The sequence below is a fragment of the Leopardus geoffroyi genome, chromosome A2 (genome assembly GCF_018350155.1).
Source record: "Leopardus geoffroyi isolate Oge1 chromosome A2, O.geoffroyi_Oge1_pat1.0, whole genome shotgun sequence".
In the NCBI taxonomy this organism is placed as follows: Eukaryota; Metazoa; Chordata; class Mammalia; order Carnivora; family Felidae; genus Leopardus; species Leopardus geoffroyi.
This window is the reverse complement of record NC_059331.1, coordinates 7,258,259-7,283,624: the sequence shown is the minus strand read 5'-3', so window position 1 is coordinate 7,283,624 and position 25,366 is coordinate 7,258,259. Positions and strand designations below refer to the sequence as shown.

At 43.6% G+C, this 25,366-nt stretch overlaps 2 protein-coding genes across 4 annotated transcripts in view; both read left to right on the top strand.

Moving 5' to 3' along the window:
* The first annotated feature begins 1 nt into the window (after position 1).
* Positions 2 to 25,366, top strand: part of LOC123607353 (zinc finger protein 121-like) — a 35,421-nt gene continuing 10,056 nt past the window's right edge. Inside the window, exon 1 of one of the 2 annotated variants that reach the window (XM_045496518.1) lies at positions 2 to 399. The gene's annotated coding sequence lies outside the window, so the exon portion shown is untranslated. Of the gene's footprint in view, positions 400 to 22,808; positions 23,386 to 25,366 lie in introns of those variants that run through there. The other variant, XM_045496517.1, reaches the window with a different exon arrangement.
* LOC123607350 (zinc finger protein 426-like) lies at positions 915 to 16,531 on the top strand. 2 transcript variants are annotated; one of them, XM_045496513.1, is made up of 8 exons: positions 915 to 1,121; positions 4,941 to 5,007; positions 7,842 to 7,939; positions 8,437 to 8,522; positions 9,152 to 9,278; positions 10,337 to 10,417; positions 10,946 to 11,028; positions 12,108 to 12,219. In XM_045496513.1, exons 1-8 carry the CDS (start codon positions 1,106 to 1,108, stop codon positions 12,195 to 12,197), a joined length of 648 nt encoding a protein of 215 aa, XP_045352469.1. In that variant the 5' UTR covers positions 915 to 1,105; the 3' UTR covers positions 12,198 to 12,219. The 2 variants fall into 2 exon arrangements, with proteins under 2 accessions (XP_045352469.1, XP_045352468.1); XM_045496512.1 differs by having other exon boundaries at positions 921 to 1,121; positions 12,176 to 16,531.

Below are 25,366 nucleotides of genomic sequence, written 5' to 3'. Positions count from 1 at the left end.
CCGGGGTCTCCGGCAGCTTCTTGGCGCAGGGTTGAGCCAGTTGGGCTGGTAGCGGTCGGACGTGGGCCGGCCGTGGTGGGGAAGGCGTGAAGGGAGGCAGGAAGTGGGAGTCCAAGGCCGGTGTTAGTCGGGGTCGGTGATGGGCCTGCTTAACGGCCGGGCCGCGCGGCTCGCATCCGCCTAGACCGCCCGACAGGCCGCTGAGGCCGGCGGTTCTGGCGCGGAGCCGCTGTGGTCCTGCTGGGAGGGCGCGTGCGCGGGGTGTTCGTGGCCACTGTGCTCGCCTGTCCTGCAGTGTGCAAGCGGCCTTTGTGACTTTTGTCCCAAAGGAAAAGAGTTTCTGCTGCTGGGAGTGGCCCAGACTCCGCCGCGTTACTCGCAGCCTCAGGGACCCGGCCGGTGAGCGTTCTGGAAAGTTGGTTCAGCGGGGCCTGTGTTTCCTTTCGGTGGGGAAGGGAAGAGGCTGTTTTATTTGAGAATGTGGCTTTGCGCTCGTCTTTTCTTCGGGACACACTGTCTTAGGCAGGTGATATGCTTTCTCGGATGTGTGTAGTGTGCATGTTTCAGTACCTAAGTTATACACACGTGCTCCACTGGTCTTTGTGCTAAAGAGAAACCGTTTTCTTTTTTTTTTTTTTTTTTTTTTTTTAATTTTTTTTTTTTCAACGTTTATTTATTTTTGGGAGAGAGAGAGACAGAGCATGAACGGGGGAGGGGCAGAGAGAGAGGGAGACACAGAATCGGAAACAGGCTCCAGGCTCTGAGCCATCAGCCCAGAGCCTGACGCGGGGCTCGAACTCACGGACCGCGAGATCGTGACTTCTCGTGACCTGGCTGAAGTCGGACGCTCAACCGACTGCGCCACCCAGGCGCCCCAAGAGAAACCGTTTTCACGTCGCTTTTCCTGAGACCCTCCTGAGCCTGTCCATTCCCACCAAGTTGCAAGCCAGGGACTTCGGGAGAAAAGAATGGAGGCGTTAATACTCCATTTTCAGAATAACTGGATTTCCCATTAACAGGGCATTTGGACTGTTTTCCATTTAGTGGAAAGACATTTTTCTTTCATAAAATCTTAAACCTGAAGGAAATGTAAGCAACTACTGCTATGAATGTGCGTTCAGGTAGGTTCACCCATTTTTGCATTTTGCGTGGTTGCTGTCTCTAGATAAATGTATTTTTCATTGGACTGTTTGAGAGTAAATAGGAAATAAGTTGTAGATGATGCTTGATCTTCAAATACTTAGTAACGCATCTCCTAAATATAAGGACATTGTGCTACTAAAACCATAATACATTGATTTCACCCAAGAAAATGAAAAATGTTATCTAATATCTGCTCTGTAAAATCTAAAGTTTTTCACATTGTTTCAAAATACGTTTTTGGATGTTTCTGGATCTAGGATACAATCAAGGTTTATATGACAAGTTTTTATGTCTCTAAGTCTCTTTAAAGCTAGAGCAGGGGGGGTGCCTGGGTGGTTCAGTGGGTTAAGCCTCAGACTCTTGATTTCAGCTCAGCTCATGAGATCCAGCCCTCTGTTGGGCTGACAGCATGGAGCCTGCTGGGATTCTCTCTCCCCGTCTGTCTGCCCCTCCCCGGCTGGTGCCTGTGTTCTCTCTTGAAATAAATAAATATTAAAAAAAAAAAAAAATAAAGCTAGATCAGAGCCATTTTTTCTTCATAATACTGACTTGGAAGAGTCACATGTTCTTTGAAAACTTGTACTTAATGCTATTTGTGATTTTATTTCCATGGTGTGTTTAAATGTTTTCTTTATTTCTTGGAATTTTGTAAAGTGGTAATTGGGTTCAGTATAGAGTTAGTCGACTTTTTGTCTGAAAGGACAGAGGTAGTACATAGCAGGGGTGCAAGAGCAGCTGGCTCTGGGGTTCTAAAATCCCAGGTTCTAAAACAGACCGGTTCTGTTACTGGCTGCTTACAAAATCAGAGAAGGGAGTATTGTTGAAACACCACAGGAATGTACGTCAGTAAGGCCCATGCCACGAAAATCAGCTACCTAAAGACTAAATTGTAATGTTACCCTGTAATAATTTGTATATTAATCAAAACAGGAAGGACATAGGAAAAGTGAAAGGCTAGTGTATGTGTGTGTGTGTGTGTGTGTGTATATAGTATATAGTATATATAAATAAACACATGCACATAAATAAACAAATACAACAAGCATAGACAAAACATGTCAGCCCAGTATATTTTAGGTTTAGTTTAGGTTTCTGGAATTGGCCTTGAGGTGATGGTCCATCGTTCACTTCTTCAAGGCTAATCCCCTACTTCCAGGCCTTGGGTACGTTGGGTGTTGGCATTAGTCTTTGCAGTTCCCCCAGCAGTGTTTGTTATTTCTGGATGATTATGTCCAGTGGTGAGGTATTCCAGGATCCTCCTTTTAGATTTTCCTGCCATAATGGTTCTTACGCTACGGGCCAGAGATAAGGGAATTCTGCCAGGTGCCAAGAATGTCTGTATTGCAATTACACATTTAGACGCTGGGGAAAGAAAACCACAGAGTGGTAGCTTGCTACAGCTGGGTTTAATCTGAGTTCATTGGAGTTAAGACTTTTTAAAAAGTTATCTACCACCAGCCTCCACTTTGACTTGGTGGTGTGCCACAGTGATATATTGGATCCTTAGTACTTAGTGTCATCTTAGAGATGGTGTGTAATAGTATTTTCTTTTCCCCCGTGTATGGTCATTCTCATGAATGCTTATATGAAGGATCTGTATGAAGATTTATAGTATGGATTGTGGTGATGGTGCAAAATCCTTTGCTGAAGGGGTTCTAAGTTTGTTAATTTGTCTATGTCAGGAAGTTGGGTAGTGGGCTGTGATTTTCCACTGGGGTGAGTCAAGTCAGAGTTTTGGTTATTAGAGACTTATTCTTACAGACATCAAGTAAAATTCTAGTACACAGGTTGGCATACTGTGGACCCTGGGTCAAATCTGGCCCTCCAGCTATTTTTGTACGTAGAGCTTTATACAAACTTAAATGTATTCATTGGTTCTTTGAAACCACAATGACAGAGTTAAATATAGCACAGGGACTATTTGGCCTGCTTTGCCTAAAATGTACTGTATGGATCTTTAGAGGAAGTTTGTTGACCTCTGCTATACTAAGCTGCCTGTCTGTTTCGTTGCAAGGGACTAATTAGTTTCCGATTAGTTAGCCACCACTAAAGATCTCTGCAGGACAAAGCATTCTGATTTCCTGTTTCATTCTCACTGGTCTTGACAGTTCATGTGCCCACTTTGTCTTTGGTAATTAAGTGTTGCCTACTTGACTTCTGCTACTCTGGGTCCTCATCATTCCTACTGAAATCAGGGAGTCCATCTCAGTGATGGTATATCACCTACAATCATACCTGACCTATAGAGGAGAATAACTACTTAGGCTTCAAGGGTAAGGTGCTCCACTTACCTGTTTCTCAATAAAGTTGTGGAAAGAGTGTTCTGTTCCTTCAAGATGGGATGGGGAATGGGGGCTGTGTATCACACATGATAAATCCAGTGCAACATTCCTATCTCCCTAGGATTTGCTCCTTCACATTTTGTTGGGGAGTTCTGCTGGTATGTGAACTCTTTCTACTGGTATGTGGGTCACCAATGAGTCTGTGGTGCCATCTAAGCTGTTAGAGCTTTCCCCAGATCCATGAGCTAGAATGTATTAAACCCAGACTGTCTAAAAAGCGCACCCATGTCAATGAATTTGGCCCAGTTTATTTGTTGTATTTCAGTCTTCTAGGTTTGGCATGCTTACAGCTGTTTCTCCCGTAGGGTACCCAGATTTCTTCTCCATATTACTGGAGTTGGAACTATTTTGTTGTGCAAGCTATTTTATCTTGCACTGTGTTGTATTCCTGTTACTGTGGATAGTGAACTGAACTACTTATGTCACCAGGGGCATAGCACGTAGTTTGGGTGGGTCTTGAGGAGGAGCATTTGCTTCCAAGACTTCTAACCCAAGTGAGATTTTTCCTCAGAATTTTTAAGCAGAGGAAGGGTCATTTCAGAAACGAAAGGGCAGGATAATTCCCTAATATGGGAGAGTCAGTGTCTTATGGATTCAAGATTGTGAGCTTCCTGTTGGTCCGACTAGATGTCCCCATTCCAGTTTTCAAGTACTCATTCCTCTCTCATCAGTGCCCTAATTTTCACACGAACAACTAGTTGAGACAGCCATTCTAATTGTGGTGTTATTTTTACCTGTGCAATTAAATTTCATGTTTGATTTTCAACAGTGTGAGTCCCGTGGCCACAAGAAATGTGCTTTTTTTTTTTTTTTAATTTTTTTTTCAACGTTTATTTATTTTTGGGACAGAGAGAGACAGAGCATGAACAGGGGAGGGGCAGAGAGAGAGAGGGAGACACAGAATCGGAAACAGGCTCCAGGCTCTGAGCCATCAGCCCAGAGCCCGACGCGGGGCTCGAACTCACGGACCGCGAGATCGTGACCTGGCTGAAGTCGGACGCCCAACCGACTGCACCACCCAGGTGCCCCAGAAATGTGCTTTTTAAGAGCTGTCCTGAAGCTTTCTGGTTCTCAGACCTTGAATTGAGCTTGTCGTAGTAAATCTGAGCATGTCATTTCGTGTGCAAGTCCAGCCATAAGAATCCTTGTACTCATCACTAGTGAGGTAGCAGCCAAACATAGCATTTACTTGGACTCCCAAGCAAGTGCTTTTGTTTGCCTATCTTCACAATGAGCTACAGGTGATAGCTTGATTTTCCTAACACAGCTGAATGTCTTTCCCATTGTCCGGGAGCTTAGCTCCTGGCTCCAGAACAAAGACTTGATGAAATCACACACTTGATGAATCTCCACATCTCATCTCTACCAGTGTACCTCCTGCAGTCACTGTCCGTCTCAATTTTGTATAAGTCTGGGTGTATGATCAGGAGACAAAAATCTCTCCTTGATTTCTAGATCTACATGGGAAGAGTTTACAAAGATGTAAAGAGCACTCTATCCTAGAATTCAACAGAATAATAAGGTAAGATTTGTAGGGGTGCCTTCTCCCCAAGACTGGGTCACATCTTATTTGTGAAGGTATCATTGCAGTCCATTGCTTGTGAATAAGTTGGCTGGGTTTCCTGGGGCAGAGGTGGTCAGCAGGCATTGGGCAAGCATTTGGAATGCAGACAAGCCAGGTATCTACAGGAAATAAGTGTTCAATTTGCAGACATTCCTGGCTAGTGGGTAAGTGCTCAGAAGACTGAGATCCCCATACACTTGTATTTCTAGAATAATTAACTGCATTTCCCAACACTTGGGATATATACTTTGTTAGAGACTGTTCTTTAAGTGTAATCTAGATGGAGACACATTAAGTGATGTAAAGTAGCTTAGTAGGTCTTGGTCAACAATCACTGGGTGCCCTCAATGAGCCAGGCCCCGTGACATGTGCTGGAAAATAATGTTCTTCAAGCAGATGTAATGCTACCCTTAATATGCAATGAGCTCTCCAAAAGAAAGGGGATCCTCCTGTCAGCTTTTTGGGGAGATGAATATATTCTGTATTTTCCTTGTACTGCTCATTACACGAGTAAACATAAGTGTCAGAGCTCATCCTCAGAATACTTAAGATCTACGCATTTCATTGCATAGCACTTATATCTCAGTTAAAAAGAAAAACCAAAAGGGAAAATGTACAGGTGTGGCATGAAAGTAAACACATTTGGGTCTGTTCAGCCCAAAGGACTTCAGTTTGAGACCCCTGGCAGTAAGTGCAATCTGTACGAAGCATTGGAGATGCAGTATTTGTGGCAGCATGTAATTTCAGGGTTCTGGTCTTTTCATGGGTAGAATGAAGTATCTCGGGTTGTGAGGGTTATTTTGGTTTATGGTAATGAAACTGGAACTTCCAGTGTTTGTCATCACTTGGATAGCATTCTGTAGATCAGCATTTGGGCTGCTGTTCTGTGTTTAATTTATTAAAGAATTATTAATTTTTAACATAAGAGTTATCCTTTGAACTGTATCAGATTAAAAGATAAAGTGAGTAGGAAGCCTTGTTAAGAAAGGAATAAAGGGGCGCCTGCGTGGCTCAGTCAGTTAAGCGTCCGACTTCAGCTCAGGTCGTGATCTCACAGTCTGTGAGTTCGAGCCCCGCGTCAGGCTCTGTGCTGACAGCTCAGTGCCTGGAGCCTGCTTCGGATTCTGTGTCTCCTTCTCTCTCTGCCCCTCCCCTGCTCATGCTCTGTCTCTCTCTGTCTCAAAAATAAGTAAAAACATTTTTAAAAAGTTAAAGAAAAAAGGAATAAAAATGACATAAAAACTTGGTGAAAAACAGAAGTGATAATAGGAAAAGGAGATTCTCCAGGAAGACTTCTAAATAGACCAGTGTGAAGCTGTCTGATTTGGCATTGCTCCTTTGCCGGGGTGAGAGGAAGTCCATAAACCTTAATTGAACTGAGCCTCAAGTAGGACCCACTGAAGCTGTTGAATACTTGTAATGTCTTCTGAGTTTTATAAAACCTTTCCACCATTATTTTTCTTATCTTTTTGGGTTATTTAGAATAGCTTATGGTTACTTGCCTTGTTTGTCCTTACCTTGCCCAAAAGAAATCCAAAATATTCGTGTATACATTTGTGTTTGTATATAGGATACTCGATTTTCTCACCTGTTTGAATTTTTGCAACAATGATTGGATGAATCCATTTATAATTGAGTATCTTGTCTCCTTGGAATGTTGGGCCATTAAGCCCTGGGACATTTGCTGTATATGTCACTGTTTTCTACTTAGTGCCTAGCACAAGACCACAATTTCTTAATTATTTGTGGAAAGAATGAAGGAATAAGCCCATTATAAAAGCTTAAAAGGAGGTTCAGGGCTCCAAGCCACTCTAAGCACCATCAAATGAAGCCCAAGGGTGTTAACCAAATAGAACACTTCATTTTTATCCTCTGTGTACTATCCAGCAGTATTCTAGGCCAGTGCTGTCCAATGGAAATACAAATGTGTAGGTCATGTATATGAGCAAAGCTTTCCTATACCTGTAATAAGAAAAAAAAAAAAAAAAAAAGGAGATAACAGTTTATCCCATCTATTCAAAATATTTCGGCATGTAACCCATATAAAAATTGATTTTAAATTATTTTCATCATACCAAGTAGTCAGAATTCATTGGACATAAAATTTTTGTGACATGTACTTGATATGTGTTTGAATTGTGTAATAAATACAGTTGAGAAAGTAGATGTAAGTTTACCCAACCATATTTAAGTTCTCTAATAAGTGAATCTGCAAATGAGTTTTACATTTAAAATATAAAAATAAATAAAACTTAAAATCCTGTTTTACTAACTGCCTATCAAATACTCAGTAGCATATGTAGCTGCTGGCTACCAAAATGGACAATGCAAGTCTAAAATGATGTCTGGTTATTATTTGGGAATAAGAACCTCAGGAGATCAAACATTAGAGACAAGCCTATCTACATTAAATTGTGGATCTCTTTTTTACTAATTGGAAGGTGTTGGACAAATGATTAGTGTTCTATATCTCTAATTTTATCAGCTATTAAGTAGGGCTAATGATACCTATTGTAGAGAATTGTTATGATAATTAAGTGAACTGATATACATAGAGCTCCTAGTGAGAAAAATGTGTCACATATCCTCAGGAAATTGTAATCGATGTTATTGACTTTCATACCATAGATTATACCATTTTTAGTGAATCTCACATATATCATCTGCAGAGAGAGAGCTAATGTATGATGTTTGATTGATGGATTAGTAATGCTTGCTGATTAATGATTGATGTGGAAAGGACTCCAGTTAACCCTGTGTCAAGAGTAATGAAAATCGCCATATTTACTTAGATTCTTAAGTTGCACTGAAGTGATCTTGGCATCAGATTTCGCATCAGGCAGATTTCACCATCAGTGTCCCAGGATGGCAGCCATTGATTTGACCCATGGTAAGTCATTGTTGATTCTCATTTTCAGAGGATTCTTAAATGTAACCCCTATACAATATAGGGTCCAGGGATCTGGGCTTAAGCAGTTAGGCTGCTGGTTCATTAGAGCTAAAATTTGCCAGAGAATGCTGTTCTCTAAGTCAGCTTCCTGGTGTGTGTGCTTTGGGAGTTGGTGCTGCATAATCCCATTGATGAGTTCTGTTATCTTGGGCAAATAAAGAATCAGATTTCCCAGGGATTGGGTTTCCATACCTGCAAAATAAGACTGTGGCCCCTTTCTACATGGGCAGTGTGTCTGGCACATTCTTTTTGTGGCTTCAGGTGTGGCTGGGCTACTCTGGTATTTTATGGCAATAGTGTGTATTTGCATGAGATTTCTTGAGTGTGTGGGGATATATGGGACTCTCAGAATAGGATGGAATGACTTTCAGGTGGGTGATTCTGGGAGATATGCTTGTGTTGCATTCTAAGAACCTAAGTGTTATTTTTTCCCTGAGATCTTTCTAGAGATCATTTTCCCCTTCATGAGGAAAACACAGAGGCAGAAAGGATGGTGGCTGTCTGGCTGAAAAATTATCATCAGGTAAGAAATAATCACATCAATCAACAGAATGCCGTATTTACATCTATCAGGTGGACACATTCCTTCTAGGCACATCTATGTCCTGAGCTTCCTAAAGCAAATAAAGCCCCGTGCAAGGACTGAGTCCCGAATTGAAGCTTCCCTGGAAGTGGAAATTCATTGAAAAGGGATTACAGTGAAAAATAGTCTCAGTATTTCAGTAATCAATCCTGAAGCTCAAGGATTTCAAGTGCAGGCTTCCGCCTTGCTGTGTGCTCTGACATGGTAAGACTTAAGTGTCCTTTTCTTAAAGAATTCAGTCATTTTATGCTGTTTATCGAGAATGTGTAGCGTGCTCAGAAGTCTATTGCAATAGAGGGAAATAAGAAGAGAGCTCCTACTCTGGTTATGCTGAGATAAACTCATGTTTAAAATGTGACATTAAAACCATATGAGTGGAGAGGAGCAGTGAGTGAGTCTAGATCGAGAGAAGAGTACCTAGGACCACAGAACCATGAGATGATAATGAGAAATCTCATAACCCTGCATCGGTATTGAGTCTCCCATCCTGAAAAAACGTGTTCCTTTGGGGTTTTTTGGTGAACGTTGGTGGGGATGTTTCTTAGGCCAACCCCGGTGTGATGGTTTAGATTGCAGTGACCTTTGACGACGTGGCATTGGACTTCACCCAGGAGGAGTGGATATTACTGGACCTCTCTCAGAGAAACCTATACAGAAATGTGATGCTAGAGAACTACCAGAACCTGGTCACAGTAGGTAAGTAAGGCTGCCACCATTCCTGATATGGATCATGTACTTAATGTGTTTCCAGGCTTGGTGATGCCTAATCTGAAACAGAATTGGAAATAGGAGATGCATAGTCCCTGCACTAATGGGCTGTAATCTGCAGTGGGTATTCTGGATATGTGGCCGTAGGGCCCACAGTAACACCATCGCTCTGCTAAGAATTTATATTCTCAGACTCCATTTTTGACATTCTGAATTATAAAGCTGGGGTTGTTGCCCCATCTTCTATGTTCAGTACGCTATCCTGACAATTGTGATGCACTCCAACGTTTGAGACCACTGCTCTAGTGATTTCCCCATCAGAAAAGGAAGATCTCCTTTCCTTGTCTCCTTTATTTCCTTTGGTTTTTTTTTAATGTTTATTTATTTATTTTGAGAGAGTAGGGGGAGGGAAGAGAGAAAGGTAGGGAAAGAGTTAGGGGGTGGGGTGGGGGGCGGGGAGAGAATCCTAGGCTTTGACAGTGCAGAGCCTGATGCAGGGCTCGAACTCACAAACCACGAGACCGTGATTTGACCTGAGGCAAAGTCAGATGCTTAATCGACTGAGCCACCCAGGTGCCCCTTCTTTATTTCCTATTTGAATAAATGTCTTATGCTTTTTAAGTATATATGTACGTTTGTTTTGGCTTTCAGGGGTCAGAGATAATGATTTTTTGTCACAGAAAGGGAGCATTTGCCTTTTTGGTCCTTTGGAATAATTTCACTGCTTTCATTAGAAATAAGAGTTTTAGGGGCATCCGGGTGACTCGGTTAAATGTCCAACTCTTGATTTTGGCTCAGGTTGTGATCTCATGGTTCGTGAGTTCAAGCCCCACGTCCAGCTCTGCGCTGACGGTGCAGAACCTGCTTGGGATTCATTCTCTCTCTCCCTCTCCCCCTGCGCCCCTCCCCTGCTTGTGCTCTCTCTATCTCTCAAAGTAAATAAAAAACCATTAAAAAAAAAAAAGAAATATAGTTTTGGATTCATCAGAAGCTTTGTGATCTCTTGCGTGAGTCTCTCCTATTAACGTACCTTTTCTTGTGGACAGAATATCAACTGTCGAAACCTAAGCTGATCGCTTGGTTGGAACAACAAGAGCTAAGGGCAGTGGAGCAGGGTGTTTTGCGAGGTGAGTGTGGTGACAGACATCACTGGTGAATGAGAAGCATGTCACTGGTCAATCTGAGGTATGACATCTTTGCAACTTTAATGTGTAACATTTTTAAGATACATTTTGTCTCAGGGCTGAAGCCATTTGTCTTTGATGCTTTGGGATACCTTGAACTTCCTTCAGTCTTCTATTGAAAATTTCTGTGATGTCACAAATGACCTGGTTCTTCTACAGGTTTATCTTTGGCGTGTCCTTGTTGTCCACATGTTTTTCATGTGTCTACTTGATAATATTATGTTACCTGGATAATATTTTGATAGTTTCACATCATATTTGGTTTTCAGAAAGTTATTTTTTAGTAAGCCACTAAAGTGTGTTCCCACACACTTTTCGTTTTATTTTTCCCATGAACAAACTGATGCAATCTTTTTTCTTTCTTATTTCACTAATTTTAATATGAAAATAAAACTGAGTCTTCTTTTAAGATTGTTTAGCCTATGGTTTATTTTTACAGATGTTTGAATCTGTGTCTTTGTTTTACTTCAGAATGGGAGACAGGACTTCAGACTAAAGGGTCAGAATCTCACCAGGATTTTTTTGGAGGAAAAACAGCCAGTGAAATACAAAAAGTAAGAGTGATTTGAGATATTTCTTTTCTTTTCTTTTTTTTCCAAGTTTATTTATTTATTTTAAGGGAGAGAAAGCGAGCGAGCGGGGGAGGGACAGAGAGAAGGGGAGAGAAAGGGAATCCCAGGCAGGCTCCACAGTGTCAGCCTGACTCAGGGCTTGAACCCACAAACCATGAGATCATGACCTGAGCTGAAATCTGATGCTTAACTGACTGAGCCACCCAGACACCCCTTTTTATGATATTTCTTCTATTCCGCATTCAAAAAAGATTGGTAGTTCTGTTATAAAAACTCAGTGCAATTTGGAGATATTTGAGACAAATGGCATTGACCAAAGACAAAGCAGTCAGAGGTACTCTGAATATGATGACTTAGGGTTTATAATCTAAATCTGTTTTGAAAATTGTTGCTTCCTCGATACCACAAGTACACGTTCCTCAAGATATAACTTGTCATTGAGTCTTTAAACATTTCCATGAAATTTTACCAGAAGGGTGCCTGGGTGGCTCGGTCGGTTATTAAGCATCTAGCTTCAGCTCAGCTCATGATCTCACGGTTCATGGGTTTGAGCCCTGCGTTGGGCTCTGTGCTGACAGCTCAGAGCGTGGAGCCTGCTTCAGATTCTGTGTCTCCCTCTCTCTGTGCCCCTCCCCTGATTGCACTCTGTCTCTCAAAAATAATAAACATTAAAAAAAAAAGTTAGGGGCTCCTGGGTGGCTCAGTCAGTTGAGCGTCCAGCTTCAGCTCAGGTCATGATCTTCCAGTTTGTGGGTTCGAGCCCCAAGTTGGGCTCTGTGCTGACAGCTCAGAGCTTGGAGCTTGCTTCAGATTCTGTGTCTCCCTCTCTCTGTGCCCCTCCCCTGCTCACACTCGCGTGCGCGCTCTCAAAAAAATAAATAAACCAACAGATAAATAAATAAATAAATAAATAAATAAATAAATTTTTACTGGAATGATCACGAGAGTAGTATAGATGGCATCAGTTTTTGGCAGAGGAATTCCCTGGTTTAACCTGAAAGAAATCAACAGGAACTGTATTTATGCAATAAAAGTGGTAAGAGTCCTTATCATGTTTTTAGCATTATAAGGTTGAAACTTATCATCAGTCTGAAAACGCTGTCATCATCTTTCATCCCTTCATCAACAGGAGAGGACCCACCATGGAGTAGAACTCTCTGACTGTGAGCAAAGTGGGAAAGACTTGAGGAAGCACTTCAACCTTAAGACACATGTGAGAACTCAAAATAGACAGAATGCTTTTGAGTGTAACCCGTATCACAATGGCTTCCTTACTCCGCAAAAGAAAAAATCTACTAGAGAGAAGCTTTCTGAGTTGAATCGGTGTGGTAAAATCTTGCGCCTGACTCCACCTATCATGTATGAGAGAACCAGCCTGGCAGGGAAGTCTTTGGAATGCAGCGACTGTGGGAAAACATTCATTAATCATTCCCATTTTCAGGCGCACATGAGGATTCACACTGGAGGAGATTTTGATGAATGGAAGCCGTTTATAAGAGCTTCAGTCTTCTCAGCAGGCCATACTGAGCATGTGCAGACACACACTCAAGAACCCCATGAATGTAAACAATGTGGGAAATCATATGCAGATTCCAAGTGCCTCAATAATCACGTCATTCGACTTCACACTGGAATAAAACCCTTTGAATGTAGTGAATGTAGGAAAGCCTTCACTACATCCTCCCGTCTTTATGTGCATTTGAGACTTCACACCGGAGAGAAACCCTATCGATGTAAAGAATGTGGGAAACACTTCCAGTGGCCCTCGCTCCTTCGTAAACACGTTCGAACTCACAGTGGTGAGAAGCCCTATAAATGTAAGGAATGTGGAAAAGCCGTCAGTCGTTCATCAGTTCTTAATGAACATTTGAGAATTCACACTGGAGAGAAGCCATATAAATGTAAGGAATGTGGGAAACGTTTCGCTTGGCTCTCGGTCCTTCGTAAACATGTTCAAACTCACAGTGGTGAGAAGCCCTATAAATGTAAGGAATGCGGGAAAGCCCTCAGTAGTTCCTCAATTCTTAATGAACATTTGAGAATTCACACTGGAGAGAAGCCGTATAAATGTCAGCAATGTGGGAAAGCCTTCACTAATTCCTCACGACTTAGTGTACATTTGAGAACTCACACTGGAGAGAAACCCTATCAATGTAAGGAATGTGGGAAAGCTTTCGTTTGGCCCTCAGTCCTTAAAAAACATTTACGAACTCACGGTGGAGAGAAGCCCTATGAATGTGGTGAATGTGAGAAAGCCCTTGGTAGTTCCTCGTATCTTCATGAACACTTGAGACCTCACACTGGAGACAGACCCTTTCAATGTGGTGAATGTGGGGAAGCCTTTAGGACTTTTTCCTATTTTCATAGCCATTTGAGAAATCACTCTAGAGAGTAACCCTGTGAATGTAAGCACTGTGGGCAAGCTTTCACTGCTGCTTTCATCTGGATTCAACACTTAAGAATCCACACTGGAGAGAAGCCCTGTTGATGGTAAGGAATGTGGGAAAGACCTCACTTGGTCCTCCAGCCTTCACAAGCATATACAGACTCACAGTAGAGGGAAGCCCTGCGAGTGTACGGGATGTGAGAAAGCCTACACCGCTTCCACAACTGCAAGTACACATTTGAAGTCCCACTGGAGAGAAGCCTTTTGAGTGTACACACGGAGGGGAGGCGTTCACCGTTTGCTCAAGCCGAACTCCATGCGTAAAAACTGATACCGCAGAGCAACCCCTTAGACATAAAGGAGTGCGAGAAAGCCTTCACGTCATGGTCACAACGTAACACCTAAAAAATGCACCGTGGATTATGTACAGAATAATTGTGACCAAATTTGTTACCCAGTTGATTTCAAAAACATGACCACCACACTGGGGGAAAACTGTATGAATATGAGGAATGTGGAAAAGTCTCCAGGTGTCCCACTGAATACATGAAAAAACTCACTAATTAGATGCCCTGTGAAGTTAAGCAATGTGAGAAGGCAACCAGTCTCCTACAGAGCACGCTGGAGGAACACAGTGAAGTGGTTAAATGTAAGAGACGTGGAACTCAGCTTATAGGGTGGGTTTATATATCTGTTCTGAACATGTGCCACTCTGCCCTGACCATTTTGGGGAAGGGTCTGGCTTCCTGCCCCTGAGAGTTTTGCTGGTCTAGTTTCTACACCTTGGTTGCAGCCTGGTCCCAAGTGAGACTACCACCGTTAGACTTAATGCTGTTCAAGCCACCCGGGTTGTCTGGTCGCGTGGACCTTGTCTAATACTGTGAAGACGATGAACATTTGAAGTAGTTAGTTCACTGCTCAGAGAGTCCACTGATGGTGCCTCATGGAGGTGAAGGTGTGGGGGTGGTATATGTCTCTAAATTTCCTGAAAATGCTCTTGGTTCTGTCTCACACCTGATCTTTCTGGGTCAGAAAAGACTTTAGAAATGGTGAGGGTTATACACCCAGATTTCATAGCTCTGCAAAGAGAGCTACACACGCAGTACTGGGTTAGAAAATACTTTCAATCTCAGTGTGTGGAGACGTTGGGAAGAGAGCTCCTAGATCACCACAATCCGGAAGAAACCAATGATGTTGTTTGCCTGTGTTTAGAAATAGCTGCAGCTGGCACGTGACTTGCTGGTTAGTTTCTCATCCTTTCATATGTGGGAGATAGAGAACCTTGTGAACATGGCAAGTCCTGATAATCTGAAGTACTTGCTGCCACCACTGGCAGTTCTTCAAATTGACCTTTGGATAGAGACGCAGAATCCACCGGAACCTTGTTTCCGTACTGAGTTGACACATTCATACACTCGTGACCCTTGAGCAGCCTTTAGTTTTGTTGTGGGTGGCCTTGGAGGCCACAGCAGCTTAATGTCATGTTCGTTTGGGTTTAAACCAGTGGAGTACACGCCGAGTCAAATGTAGTGATGATCCTGATCAGAAGTGACCTGGGCACATTCGTCTTAGGTTTATGTTTGGAGGAGGTTGGGATATGAAGTGATTCTCTTGGGTGTAGGTGGGGGTGTAGGCTTCACTGCTTCGTGTGGGTTGCAGTGGAGAATACGCTGGCCTTTGGTGGCATCATTGGATTATTGCAAAACCTATCTGTCCTCATTCCAACGATCTAATACCCTCATCAGTAACATCTGTGTTTGTCAATAACCACGCTTGCCGACTTTTTGTCTCATTAGGATCCTCTTTTCGTAGTCTGATTGTCTCTTCCTTAATAAGAATGTCTTCTAGATGGGGAAATGTAAAGCACTTTCCACCTGGTGGGTCTCACTGCTGTGACCTCCTTTTCCTATGGGAGAAGCCTGGCAGTGTACTTCAGTTCTGCTGGAACCATTCTTCCCAGAGAAGCTTGATTGCCTCAGTGATGTACACTGTGGTACCCCCCATGCTGGACCCCTTCATCTACAGCCTGAGGAAAAGGATGTGATGGGGGCCCTGGGAAGTCTTCACCTAAGAGAGATGGGCCCTGATGGGCCACTGGTCTCAGAACCGAGAGGATATTGTGGGCCCCAAATGCAAATGTTGTGGATTTAAATCTTGTGGTTATTTTTCTCTTGTAATAGAAACTTCATTTTCTCTGTTCCCAGAGCACCCATGACGTGCTTGTCTTTGTCTTTGTATTTGTTTCTCAACAACCTCTTTAGTAGTTCCTTTGTTACCTTTCTTCCCTAATTACAGTTCCAAAATTCTTTGGTCAGATTTCCTGTAGCCATTCCTGACATGGCCAACATTAGATGTGAAACACTTCCATCAAGTGCTGGCCTGCTTTCCTCAACTGCCCTCTCAAATGTTGATACTCTTCAAGTGCATTTATTTGGGTGCATTATTCACATGAAGAAGGGGCATGAAAAGGCTACTACAGTTGTAATTAAAGTCCTTGCCATGTCAAAACTGTTCATCCTGTTTTACATGTATAATTTCATGCAATTATGATGCTTCTTACAGAGATCTTCTCATTTACCCCATTTCCCACAAATAGCTTGTGATTGCAATGGATTCTACCGTAGAAACAAGGGATGTGATTTTCAGCTTCCAGTGTAGGAATGTGATTTGAGTGGTAGTTTGCTTAGGAGTTTCTATGTAGTATGTCGCATAGGACAAGTCTGAGATACTGCCTCATTCTTTGCCTTCTGTCGTCCTCCTATCAATCCCTCTTTTCTTATCCATGTTTAATTGCACCTTTATTTTCCATCATTGCTACCTTAAGATATGCCCCAGGACCTCAGGTGGAAACTCCTTTTCTCATTGCATGATTGGCAGCTGGTGGAGGGAAAGAAGAATGAAAAATGAGTGTTTGATGGGTAGAGTTTCCCTTTGGGAATATGAAACCATCTGGAAACAGCGGTAATGGTTGCACAAAACAAAAACAGAAAAAAAACAATGTATTTGATGTGAACAGAATAGAATTGTACACCTAAGTGTTTAAAATAGTGAATTTTGTTACAGATATTTAAACACAATAAAAAAGTAACAAGAAGAAAAGACTGAGATTCCTTTCTGATAATATCTTTAATTCTGTAACAAGGTAATAGGCAGTTGCTGGGATTTTTTAGAGAAATCTTTTTTTTTTTTAATTAAAAAAGATTTTTTTTAATGTTTATTTTTGAGAGAGAGAGACACAGAGACAGAGCACAAGTTGAGGAGGGGCAGAGAGAGGGAGACACAGAATCCAAAGCACATTCCAGGCTCCAAGCTGTCAGTACAGAGTCCGACACAGGGCTCAAATGCATAAACTACGAGATCGTGACCTGAGCCAAAGTCGGATACTTAATTGACTAAGCCACCCAGGTGCCCCTCGAGAAATCTTTTAATACTAGCCCTGAACAGTCTAGAACAGAATCTCAAAAATTCAATATTGACATTCTGGTCTGTTTAACAATTTCTTGTGAGGGCTGCCCTGTGTAGTGTAGACTTTTAAAAGATCCCTGTTGTCTACCCACTAGGTGCCAGCACATACGTGTGATAACTAAAAATGACTAGACATTGCCTTTGCATAGGGGGCCAAACCAGCCTGACAACCGCTGGAGAAAAATTCTATGGGTGCGAGAGTCGATAGTGTTAGCTTTTACACTGATGGCAATAAGAGGAAGAAAATTGTGGGGAGGATAAAACATCAGTTTAATCTTGGAAAGGGTGAGTTGAGCCTACAGAACACCTCACTGGTAACAGAATATCAGAGGTCAGATTTACTCGTGTGTCCATTGGTCTGTACTGATGCAGGTATAAATCAAGGACATACTTCTCCAGTTTGAGAGCCTGCTTCTCTCCTCTCCTGCAACACACATACTCCCCACCAAATGCAGCAATGACTGAAAAGTGACCAAATACATTTTGGATACTACTGGCTTAGCCATCTTTTGCTTTGATTTAGTTATGTGATAAGTTAACTTAAGATTTCCTTAAGATTAATGCACTGAAATTCCTGGGACCGCAAGATGGCAGAATATGAGGTCCCCACTTGGATCCCCCCACAGCAACAATAATCAGTCAGCCTTCCATGAACAAAAGTGCTTTGTGGAAGTTTTGGAATCCAGGTAGGAGACTACAAAACCCGAGTAGAGTCCACAAACTAGGAGGGTCATTTTGAGAAGGGACACCTATGCCCAGATGGCCGGCTCACTGGCTGTGGTTCCAGCTACACATGTGGAAACAGCCATGTCGTCATGTGGACTTCGCTACAGCCCCATTTGGCCTTGTCACCAGCACCATCACTCAGGCCCTGGAAGGAAACACATCCAGCCATGCCTCTCAGGTAACAGGCCTGCTGACCTCACTCTGAGATGCAGACTTTGAGCAAGCCAGCCAGTGACCCACCTGAAGCCTCTCTTTAAAAAAAAATTTTTTTTGATGCTTATTTATTTTTGAGAGAGAGAGAGACAGAGCACGAGCAGGGGAGGAGCAGAGAGAGAGGGAGACACAGAATCCGAAGCAGGCTCCAGGCTCCAAGCTGTCAGCACAGAGCCCGATGCGGGGCTTGAACTCACAAACCGTGAGATGACCGGAGCCGAAGCCGGAAGCTCAACCAACTGAGCCACCCAGGTGCCCCCCACCTGAAGCCTCTCTTAGCTGTGGTCTTCCCCACAGAGGAATCCAGAAGGACATGTGTCCATCTGTGAGCCTGGAGGCAGGCCTACTAACCTTGGTCTGACTGCAGATCTTAAAGTAGCCTACAACCCAGCTCCCGGCACCAGGCCACGATATAGGAGGAGTCCTGCCCATCCTGGGACCCTGGGGGAGACTTGCCCATCAGTACCCCCTGAGACAGGCCTGCAGAACTTGGTCATGGCTGTGGGCCCTAAGTAGCCTTGTGAATTGGCTCCAGGCCCTCTCAGCTGTGGTCTGGGGCCATTTGTGCCTGCCTAGTCGCACAACTAGAAATGTTATCACCATCTTTGGACCCTGAAGAGAGTGCTTGTCTTGGTGTTGGCCAAGGTCTTGGAGGGATGTCCTTTGACCAGGGTCCAAAAAAGGATGATGGCCCTGACAACGGGAGAGTATAGCACAGACTCCAAAGCAGACCTAGTAGCAGCCATGTGACTGGTGTCAACCCCACTTGACTATGATTCTGGAGGTAGAACCCATCAGTCCAGGGACCCATACAAGACAGTTTTTACCTATGAAAACAGTCTATACACTCTTAAAGAGATGTTTGCTCTTTCAGTTATGGAGACACAAATGGCAAGCCCCGTTGCCTGCAGATAGAGCCAACAGACCATTAAGTAGCCTACACGGAGCTGAGAGATGAAGGACTTTCTGTAACTATGTGACCCTAGAACGACTGCAAGAGTGATTGATTACTCAAATGTGCAGATCTAACACAAAGAGGCAATGATCCCAAGAATTAGGTAAACATGTTACCACCAATGCAATTAACCCCAAGCTGAACACCTACAGCGGTAAATGCAACAAACATTACCAACCTTTATATATATACCACTAAATATTAAGACTTGTATACCATTCAAAACAGTGTGATATGAGCATAAGTAAATGCAATACGAGTGCAGGAGTGTCCAGAGACCAATACAGGAATTTACTGTTTAATCAAGTTGGAATTTCAAATCTATAGGTCAAGAATAGCTTATAAGTGGTACTGAATCCATCATCTTTTCTAGGGAAAAGAACTACTGGATCCAGTACCCTACCCCACATGTAAAATATACCCTATGAGGATTAAAGACTTTGGTGTTTTGGAGCACCTAGGTGGCTCAGTCAGTTAAGCGTCCAACTTCGGCTCAGGTCATGATCTGGAGGTTCATGAGTTTGAGCTCCTTGTCAGGCTCTGTGCTGACAGCTCAGAGCCTGGTTTGGATTCTGTGTCTCCCTCTCTCTCTGCTCCTCCCCTGCCCATGCTCTCTCTCTCAAAAATAAACATTAAAAAATTTTTTTTTTTTTAAATTTTTTTTTTTTCAACGTTTATTTATTTTTTTTTGGGGACAGAGAGAGACAGAGCATGAACGGGGGAGGGGCAGAGAGAGAGGGAGACACAGAATCGGAAACAGGCTCCAGGCTCTGAGCCGTCAGCCCAGAGCCTGACGCGGGGCTCGAACTCACGGACCGCGAGATCGTGACCTGGCTGAAGTCGGACGCTTAACCGACTGCGCCACCCAGGCGCCCCAAACATTAAAAATTTTTAATAAAAAAAAAAGTTTGGTGTTTTTATTTTTTATTTATCTTTTGGTGTTTTTAATATTTTTTTTTAACGTTTTTATTTATTTTTGAGACAGAGAGAGACAGAGCATGAACGGGGGAGGGTCAGAGAGAGAGGGAAACACAGAATCGGAAGCAGGCTCCAGGCTCTGAGCTATCAGCCCAGAGCCTGACGCGGGCTCGAACTCACGGACAGCGAGATCGTGACCTGGCTGAAGTCGGACGCTTGACCGACTGCGCCACCCAGGCGCCCCTCTTTTGGTGTTTTTAAATAGATTATATTTAAGAAGTAAATTACAAAATCTGTATATAATTGAGATTTTTAAGGCAAGTTAGGAAATCCATATATAATTTTTAAAAAATATTTATTTTTTGGGATTGCAAGCTGGTGCAGCCACTCTGGAAAACAGTCTGGAGGTTCCTCAAAAAATTAGAAATAGAACTACCCTATAACTCAGCAATTGCACTACTAGGTATTTATCCAAGGGATACAGGTATGTTGTTTCGAAGGGACACACGCACCCCGATGTTTATAGCAGCAGTATCAACAATAGCCAAAGTATGGAAAGAGCCCAAGTGTCCATCGATGGATGAATGGATAAAGAAGATGTGGTATATATATATACAATGGAGTATTACTCGGCAATCAAAAAGAATGAAGTCTTGCCATTTGCAACTACGTGGATGGAACTGGAGGGGATTATGCTAAGTGAAATTAGAGAAAGACAAATGTATGACTTCACTCATATGAGGACTTGAAGGCACAGAACAGATGAACATAAGGGAAGGGAAACAAAAATAATATAAAAACAGGGAGGGGGGCAAAACCTAAGAGACTCAAATATGGAGAACAAGCTGAGGGTTACTGGAGGGGTTGTGGAAGGGGGGATGGGCTAAATGGGTAAGGGGCATTAAGGAATCTACTCCTGATATCATTTTTGCACTATATGCTAACTAATTTAGATGTAAATTAAAAAAAATAAAACTAATAAAAAATATTTATTTTCGGGAGAGTGCAAATGGGGGCAGGGTGGCAGAGAGAGGGGGACAGAGGTTCTAAAGCAGGCTCTGTGCTGACGGGCTGACAGCCCGATGCAGGGCTCAAACTCACAAACCATGAGATCATGACCCGAGCCAAAGTCGGGTGTTCAACCGACTGAGCCATCCAGGCACCCTCATATACAATTTTTTTTATTTTTTAAGTTTATTTTTTAATTTATTTTGAGAGAGAGAGTGTGGAAGGGGCAGAGAGAGATGGAGAGAGAGAATCCCGAGCAGGCTCTGCATCATCAGCACAGAGTCTGATGTGGGGCTTGAACTCACGAACTGTGAGATCATGACCTGAGCCGAAACCGAGTCAGACACTTAACTGACTGAGCCACCCAGGCTCCCCCCTCATATATAATTTTTAAAAACACTTTTTTGGGGGCACCTGGGTGGCTCAGTCGGTTAAGTGTCTGACTCTTGGTTTCAGCTCAAGTCAGGATCTCATGGTTCCTTGAGTTTGAGACCCGCCTCCAGCTCTGTGCTGACAATGCAGAGCCTGCTTGGGATGCTCTGTCTCTCTCCCTCTCTATCTCTGCCCCCCTGCCCTTGTTCTCTCTTACTCTCAAAATAAACATTAAAAAAACATTCAATGATATTTAAGGAAAATTAAAATAAAAACACTTCTTTGCCTATATAAAATTTAATGATTTATGCAATAAACATGAAATATTAATGTAGCAAAATAGGTATCAATTCAATAGATGGGTACAAAACATTTAATGATTCACATGAACAAGTCTGGATGAAATATGTTTTAAATCAGTATTTCAAAAGATCTTTTATTAACTGTACAAAGATAACCCATTCAAAATCACAGCAAATATAACTTTAGAACCATTCCTGAATAAGGGAAGAATGCCCAGTGTTAGTGGTTTTTCACAAAGCAAGAACAAAAATATATATGTGAACAAAATATGAAAGATTTATAAAATTGTCATTACATTGAAAACACAAGGAATCAATGATTAGAGTTTACCATTATGTCCAGTGTAACCAAAAACAAATAAGGGGAGGGGCGCCTCAGCTCAGGTCATGATCCCAAGGGTTGTGAGATGAAGCCCCCCGCTGTCAAACCTACGTAGGATTCTCTCTCCCCTTTCCCTTCTCCCTGACTCGAGAACTCTCTTGGTCAAAAACAAAAAACAAACCAGACTTCTTAGCTCTATAAAAATTAAAAGTTTCTACAGTTATTAATGAAACATTAACTTAACAAGAGACATATCAATTCAATGTATGCATAAAGCACGTTGCATGATGTACATGGACATTTCTTTCACTTTTTACTGATGAACAACTGACATACAATACTGGATTACCTTCAGGCGTCCACGTAGCAATTTGATATATATATCCTATACAATGCACACATCCTAAAATAGTCACCACAGTAAGTCTAGTTACCATCTGTCACCAAAGTTGTTACAATGTTGGATTGGCTTATATTCCCTATTGTGAACATTATATCCAGTGTCCCAGTTATTTTACAACCGGAAGACTGTACATCTTAATCCCCTTCACTTACTTCCTCCATTCCCTCCCACTCCCCTCCACTAAGTCTTGAGTAGATATACTCTAGTCCTGTTTAAAGAGATCTTTACTAACTGCACAAAGGCCATCCAATGAAAACCACAGCAAACGTGATTAGGGGAGCAACTTTATAACCATGCCTGAAGAGAGGAATACCTGGTATCAGTGCGATCTCACAAAAACAGATATACATATTTGACACAGAAAAAGGAAAGATTTACAGGAACTGTCATAACAATGAAAGCAAGGCATCAACGACTAGACTTTAGCGTCGTGTCCAACGCAAATGACAATGAGGAAATCAAGGCCTAGAGACGGGATGGACTGCGGCAGACAATGTGACGGACTCTCGGGCTTAACGACAAGAACAACGACCGTAGAGTCTCCAGGACGTGCAGGGAGGCCGGCAGGAAACCATTTACTGCGCAGGCTGTAGGGTTGAGCCCATTGGCGCCCTGCCACCGCCCCAGGGAGCTGGGCCTCGCCTCCCACCCCCGGCTCGGTCCCCACCCCGCCCCGCGCAGGGTCCCGCCCCCGCCCGTAGCCGCGCCCCCATACCTGGTTCCTGCCCCAGCTTTGTCCTCCGGGCGGGATCCAGGCCTCAGGCCCAGCGCGAAGCCCACGCCCGAGGGAAGCCCAGTTCCGCCGTCTGAGGTGGAAGCCCCGCCCCCCGGTTCCCGGCAGGAAGCGGAAGTGGTGTCACACGTTCGCCGGAGTTTCTTCGCCTGCTGCTTCGCGCAGCATTGAGCACGTTGGTCTGCTGGTGGTTGGACGTGGGCCTGCCGTAGTGGGGGAAGGCGTGAAGGGAGGCAGGACGTGGGAGTCCAAGGCCGGTTTTAGTCGGGGTCGGCGATGGTCCTGCTTAACGGCCGGGCCGCGCGGCTCGCATCCGCCTAGACCGCCCGACAGGCCGCTGAGGCCGGCGGTTCTGGCGCGGAGCCGCTGTGGTCCTGCTGGGAGGGCGCGTGCGCGGGGTGTTCGTGGCCACTGTGCTCGCCTGTCCTGCAGTGTGCAAGCGGCCTTTGTGACTTTTGTCCCAAAGGAAAAGAGTTTCTGCTGCTGGGAGTGGCCCAGACTCCGCCCCGTTACTCGCAGCCTCAGGGACCCGGCCGGTGAGCGTTCTGGAAAGTTGGTTCAGCGGGGCCTGTGTTTCCTTTCGGTGGGGAAGGGAAGAGGCTGTTTTATCTGAGAATGTGGCTTTGCGCTCGTCTTTTCTTCGGGGCACACTGTCTTAGGTGATCTGCTTTTTCGGATGTGTGTAGTGTGCATGTTTCAGTACCTAAGTTATACACACGTGCTCCACTGGTCTTTGTACTAAAGAGAAACCGTTTTCACGTCGCTTTTCCTGAGACCCTCCTGAGCCTGTCCATTCCCACCAAGTTGCAAGCCAGGGACTCCGGGAGAAAAGAATGGAGGCGTGAATACTCCATTTTCAGAATAACTGGATTTCCCATTAACAGGGCATTTGGACTAAGTTTTTTCCCGACATTTTTTGCGTAAAATCTTAAACCTAAAGGAAATATAAGCAACTGTTGCTAGGAATGTGCACCGAAGCAGATTCACCCATTTTCGCATTTTGCGTGGTTGCGCTTTTTGGATAAAGAAATGTGTTTTTTAGCGGATTGTTTGCGAGTAAATAGGAAATAAATTGTAGACATGATACATGACCTTTAAATACTCGGTAATGCATGTTTTAAGGATGAGGTTTTACTACTGAAATCATAATACAGTGATTCAGCCACAAAAATTAAAAATGTTATGCAATATGTACTGTATAAAAAGTAAAATTTTCCACTTTACCTCAGAATATGTTTTGGATCTCGGATGTATTCAAGGTTTATATATGACAATTGTTTGTCTCTTAGGCTCTTCTAACCTGCGGCAGAGCCATTGTTTCTTCATGATACTGACTTGGAAGTCTCACACGCTCTTTGCGAAACTCAGAGTTTCTGAGATTCCTGATGTTTCCGTGCTGTCTTAATTTAATTTTTTTTTAAATGTTTTTTTTTTTTTTTTGAGAAAGAGACCGTGTGAGCGGGAGAGGGGCAGAGAGAGAGAGAGGGAGACATAGAATCTGAAGCAGGCTCCAGGCCCTGCGCTCTCAGCACAAGAGCTCCACCCAGGGTTCAGACCCATGAACACCAGATCCTGACCTGAGTGGAAGTCCGACGCTTGGAGCCACCCTAGGCGCCCCTATTTATTTATTTTAAATGTTTGTTTATTTTGGGGAGAGGGAGCCTAAGTGGGGGAGGGGCAGTGAGAGAGAGGGAGGAGGTTCCCAAGCGGGCTCTGAGCGGACAGCAGAGAGCCCACTGTGGGGCTCAAACTCACAAACAGTGAGATCATGACTTGAGCTGAAGTCCACCTTTTTATTTTTTTAATTTATTTTTATTTTTAATTTTTTAAATTTTCGATAGAGTGGGCGCGAGTGGGGTAGGTCCAGAGAGATAGGGGAACAGAGGTCCAAAGCGGGCTCCCTGCTGACAGTAGAGAGCCTGATACAGGGCTGGAACTCAGAAACTGGAATCATGACCTGAGCTGACGTCGGACGCTGAACGGACTAAGCCACTCAACACCCCTGTCCTCCCAAATCCCTGCTTAACCCACTGAGTCACCCCAGGTGCCTTGCATGCTGTCTTTATTTTCTGTAATTTCATACACCGATAAGTGAGTCCAGTAACCAGGCTTGCCAACTTTTTGTCTGAAAAGGCCCAGGTGGTAATGTAGCTAAAGTGCTGAAAATACAGGTTCATATAAGAAAAATGCCAGGTAAGGGTTAGTGAGTAACTGCAGGTGGGCTGTGAAGGTCAGGTCCATTACTGTCTTGGAGTCCATCATGCAGGGCCTTGTGGCTCAGGCGGTACTTCCTGCCGAAGGGGGAAGTTTAGGTTTCCATCAGGGGATCGTTTGCCCACATGGTCTTTTGTCTGAGTTCAGAGAGAACCTGGAAAGAAGACCTTAATCAGTTAGAAAGTTCGAGGTTAAAGTGGAGGTGGCTGAAGTCTTCTTGCATTGAGTACATTCTGCCTTGCTGGCCATCCGGCCTGGAATTCTTCAGCTCTGCCTTTGTAGTTGCACAAGCAACCATACCCC

Excerpts from the sequence above, each read along its gene's own strand:
- LOC123607350 (XM_045496512.1), top strand. Across the intron at positions 5,008-7,841 it reads GAATTCAACAGAATAATAAG|ATTCTTAAGTTGCACTGAAG; the intron begins GTAAGATTTGTA and ends ATATTTACTTAG. Across the intron at positions 7,940-8,436 it reads AGCCATTGATTTGACCCATG|ATCTTTCTAGAGATCATTTT; the intron begins GTAAGTCATTGT and ends TTTTTCCCTGAG.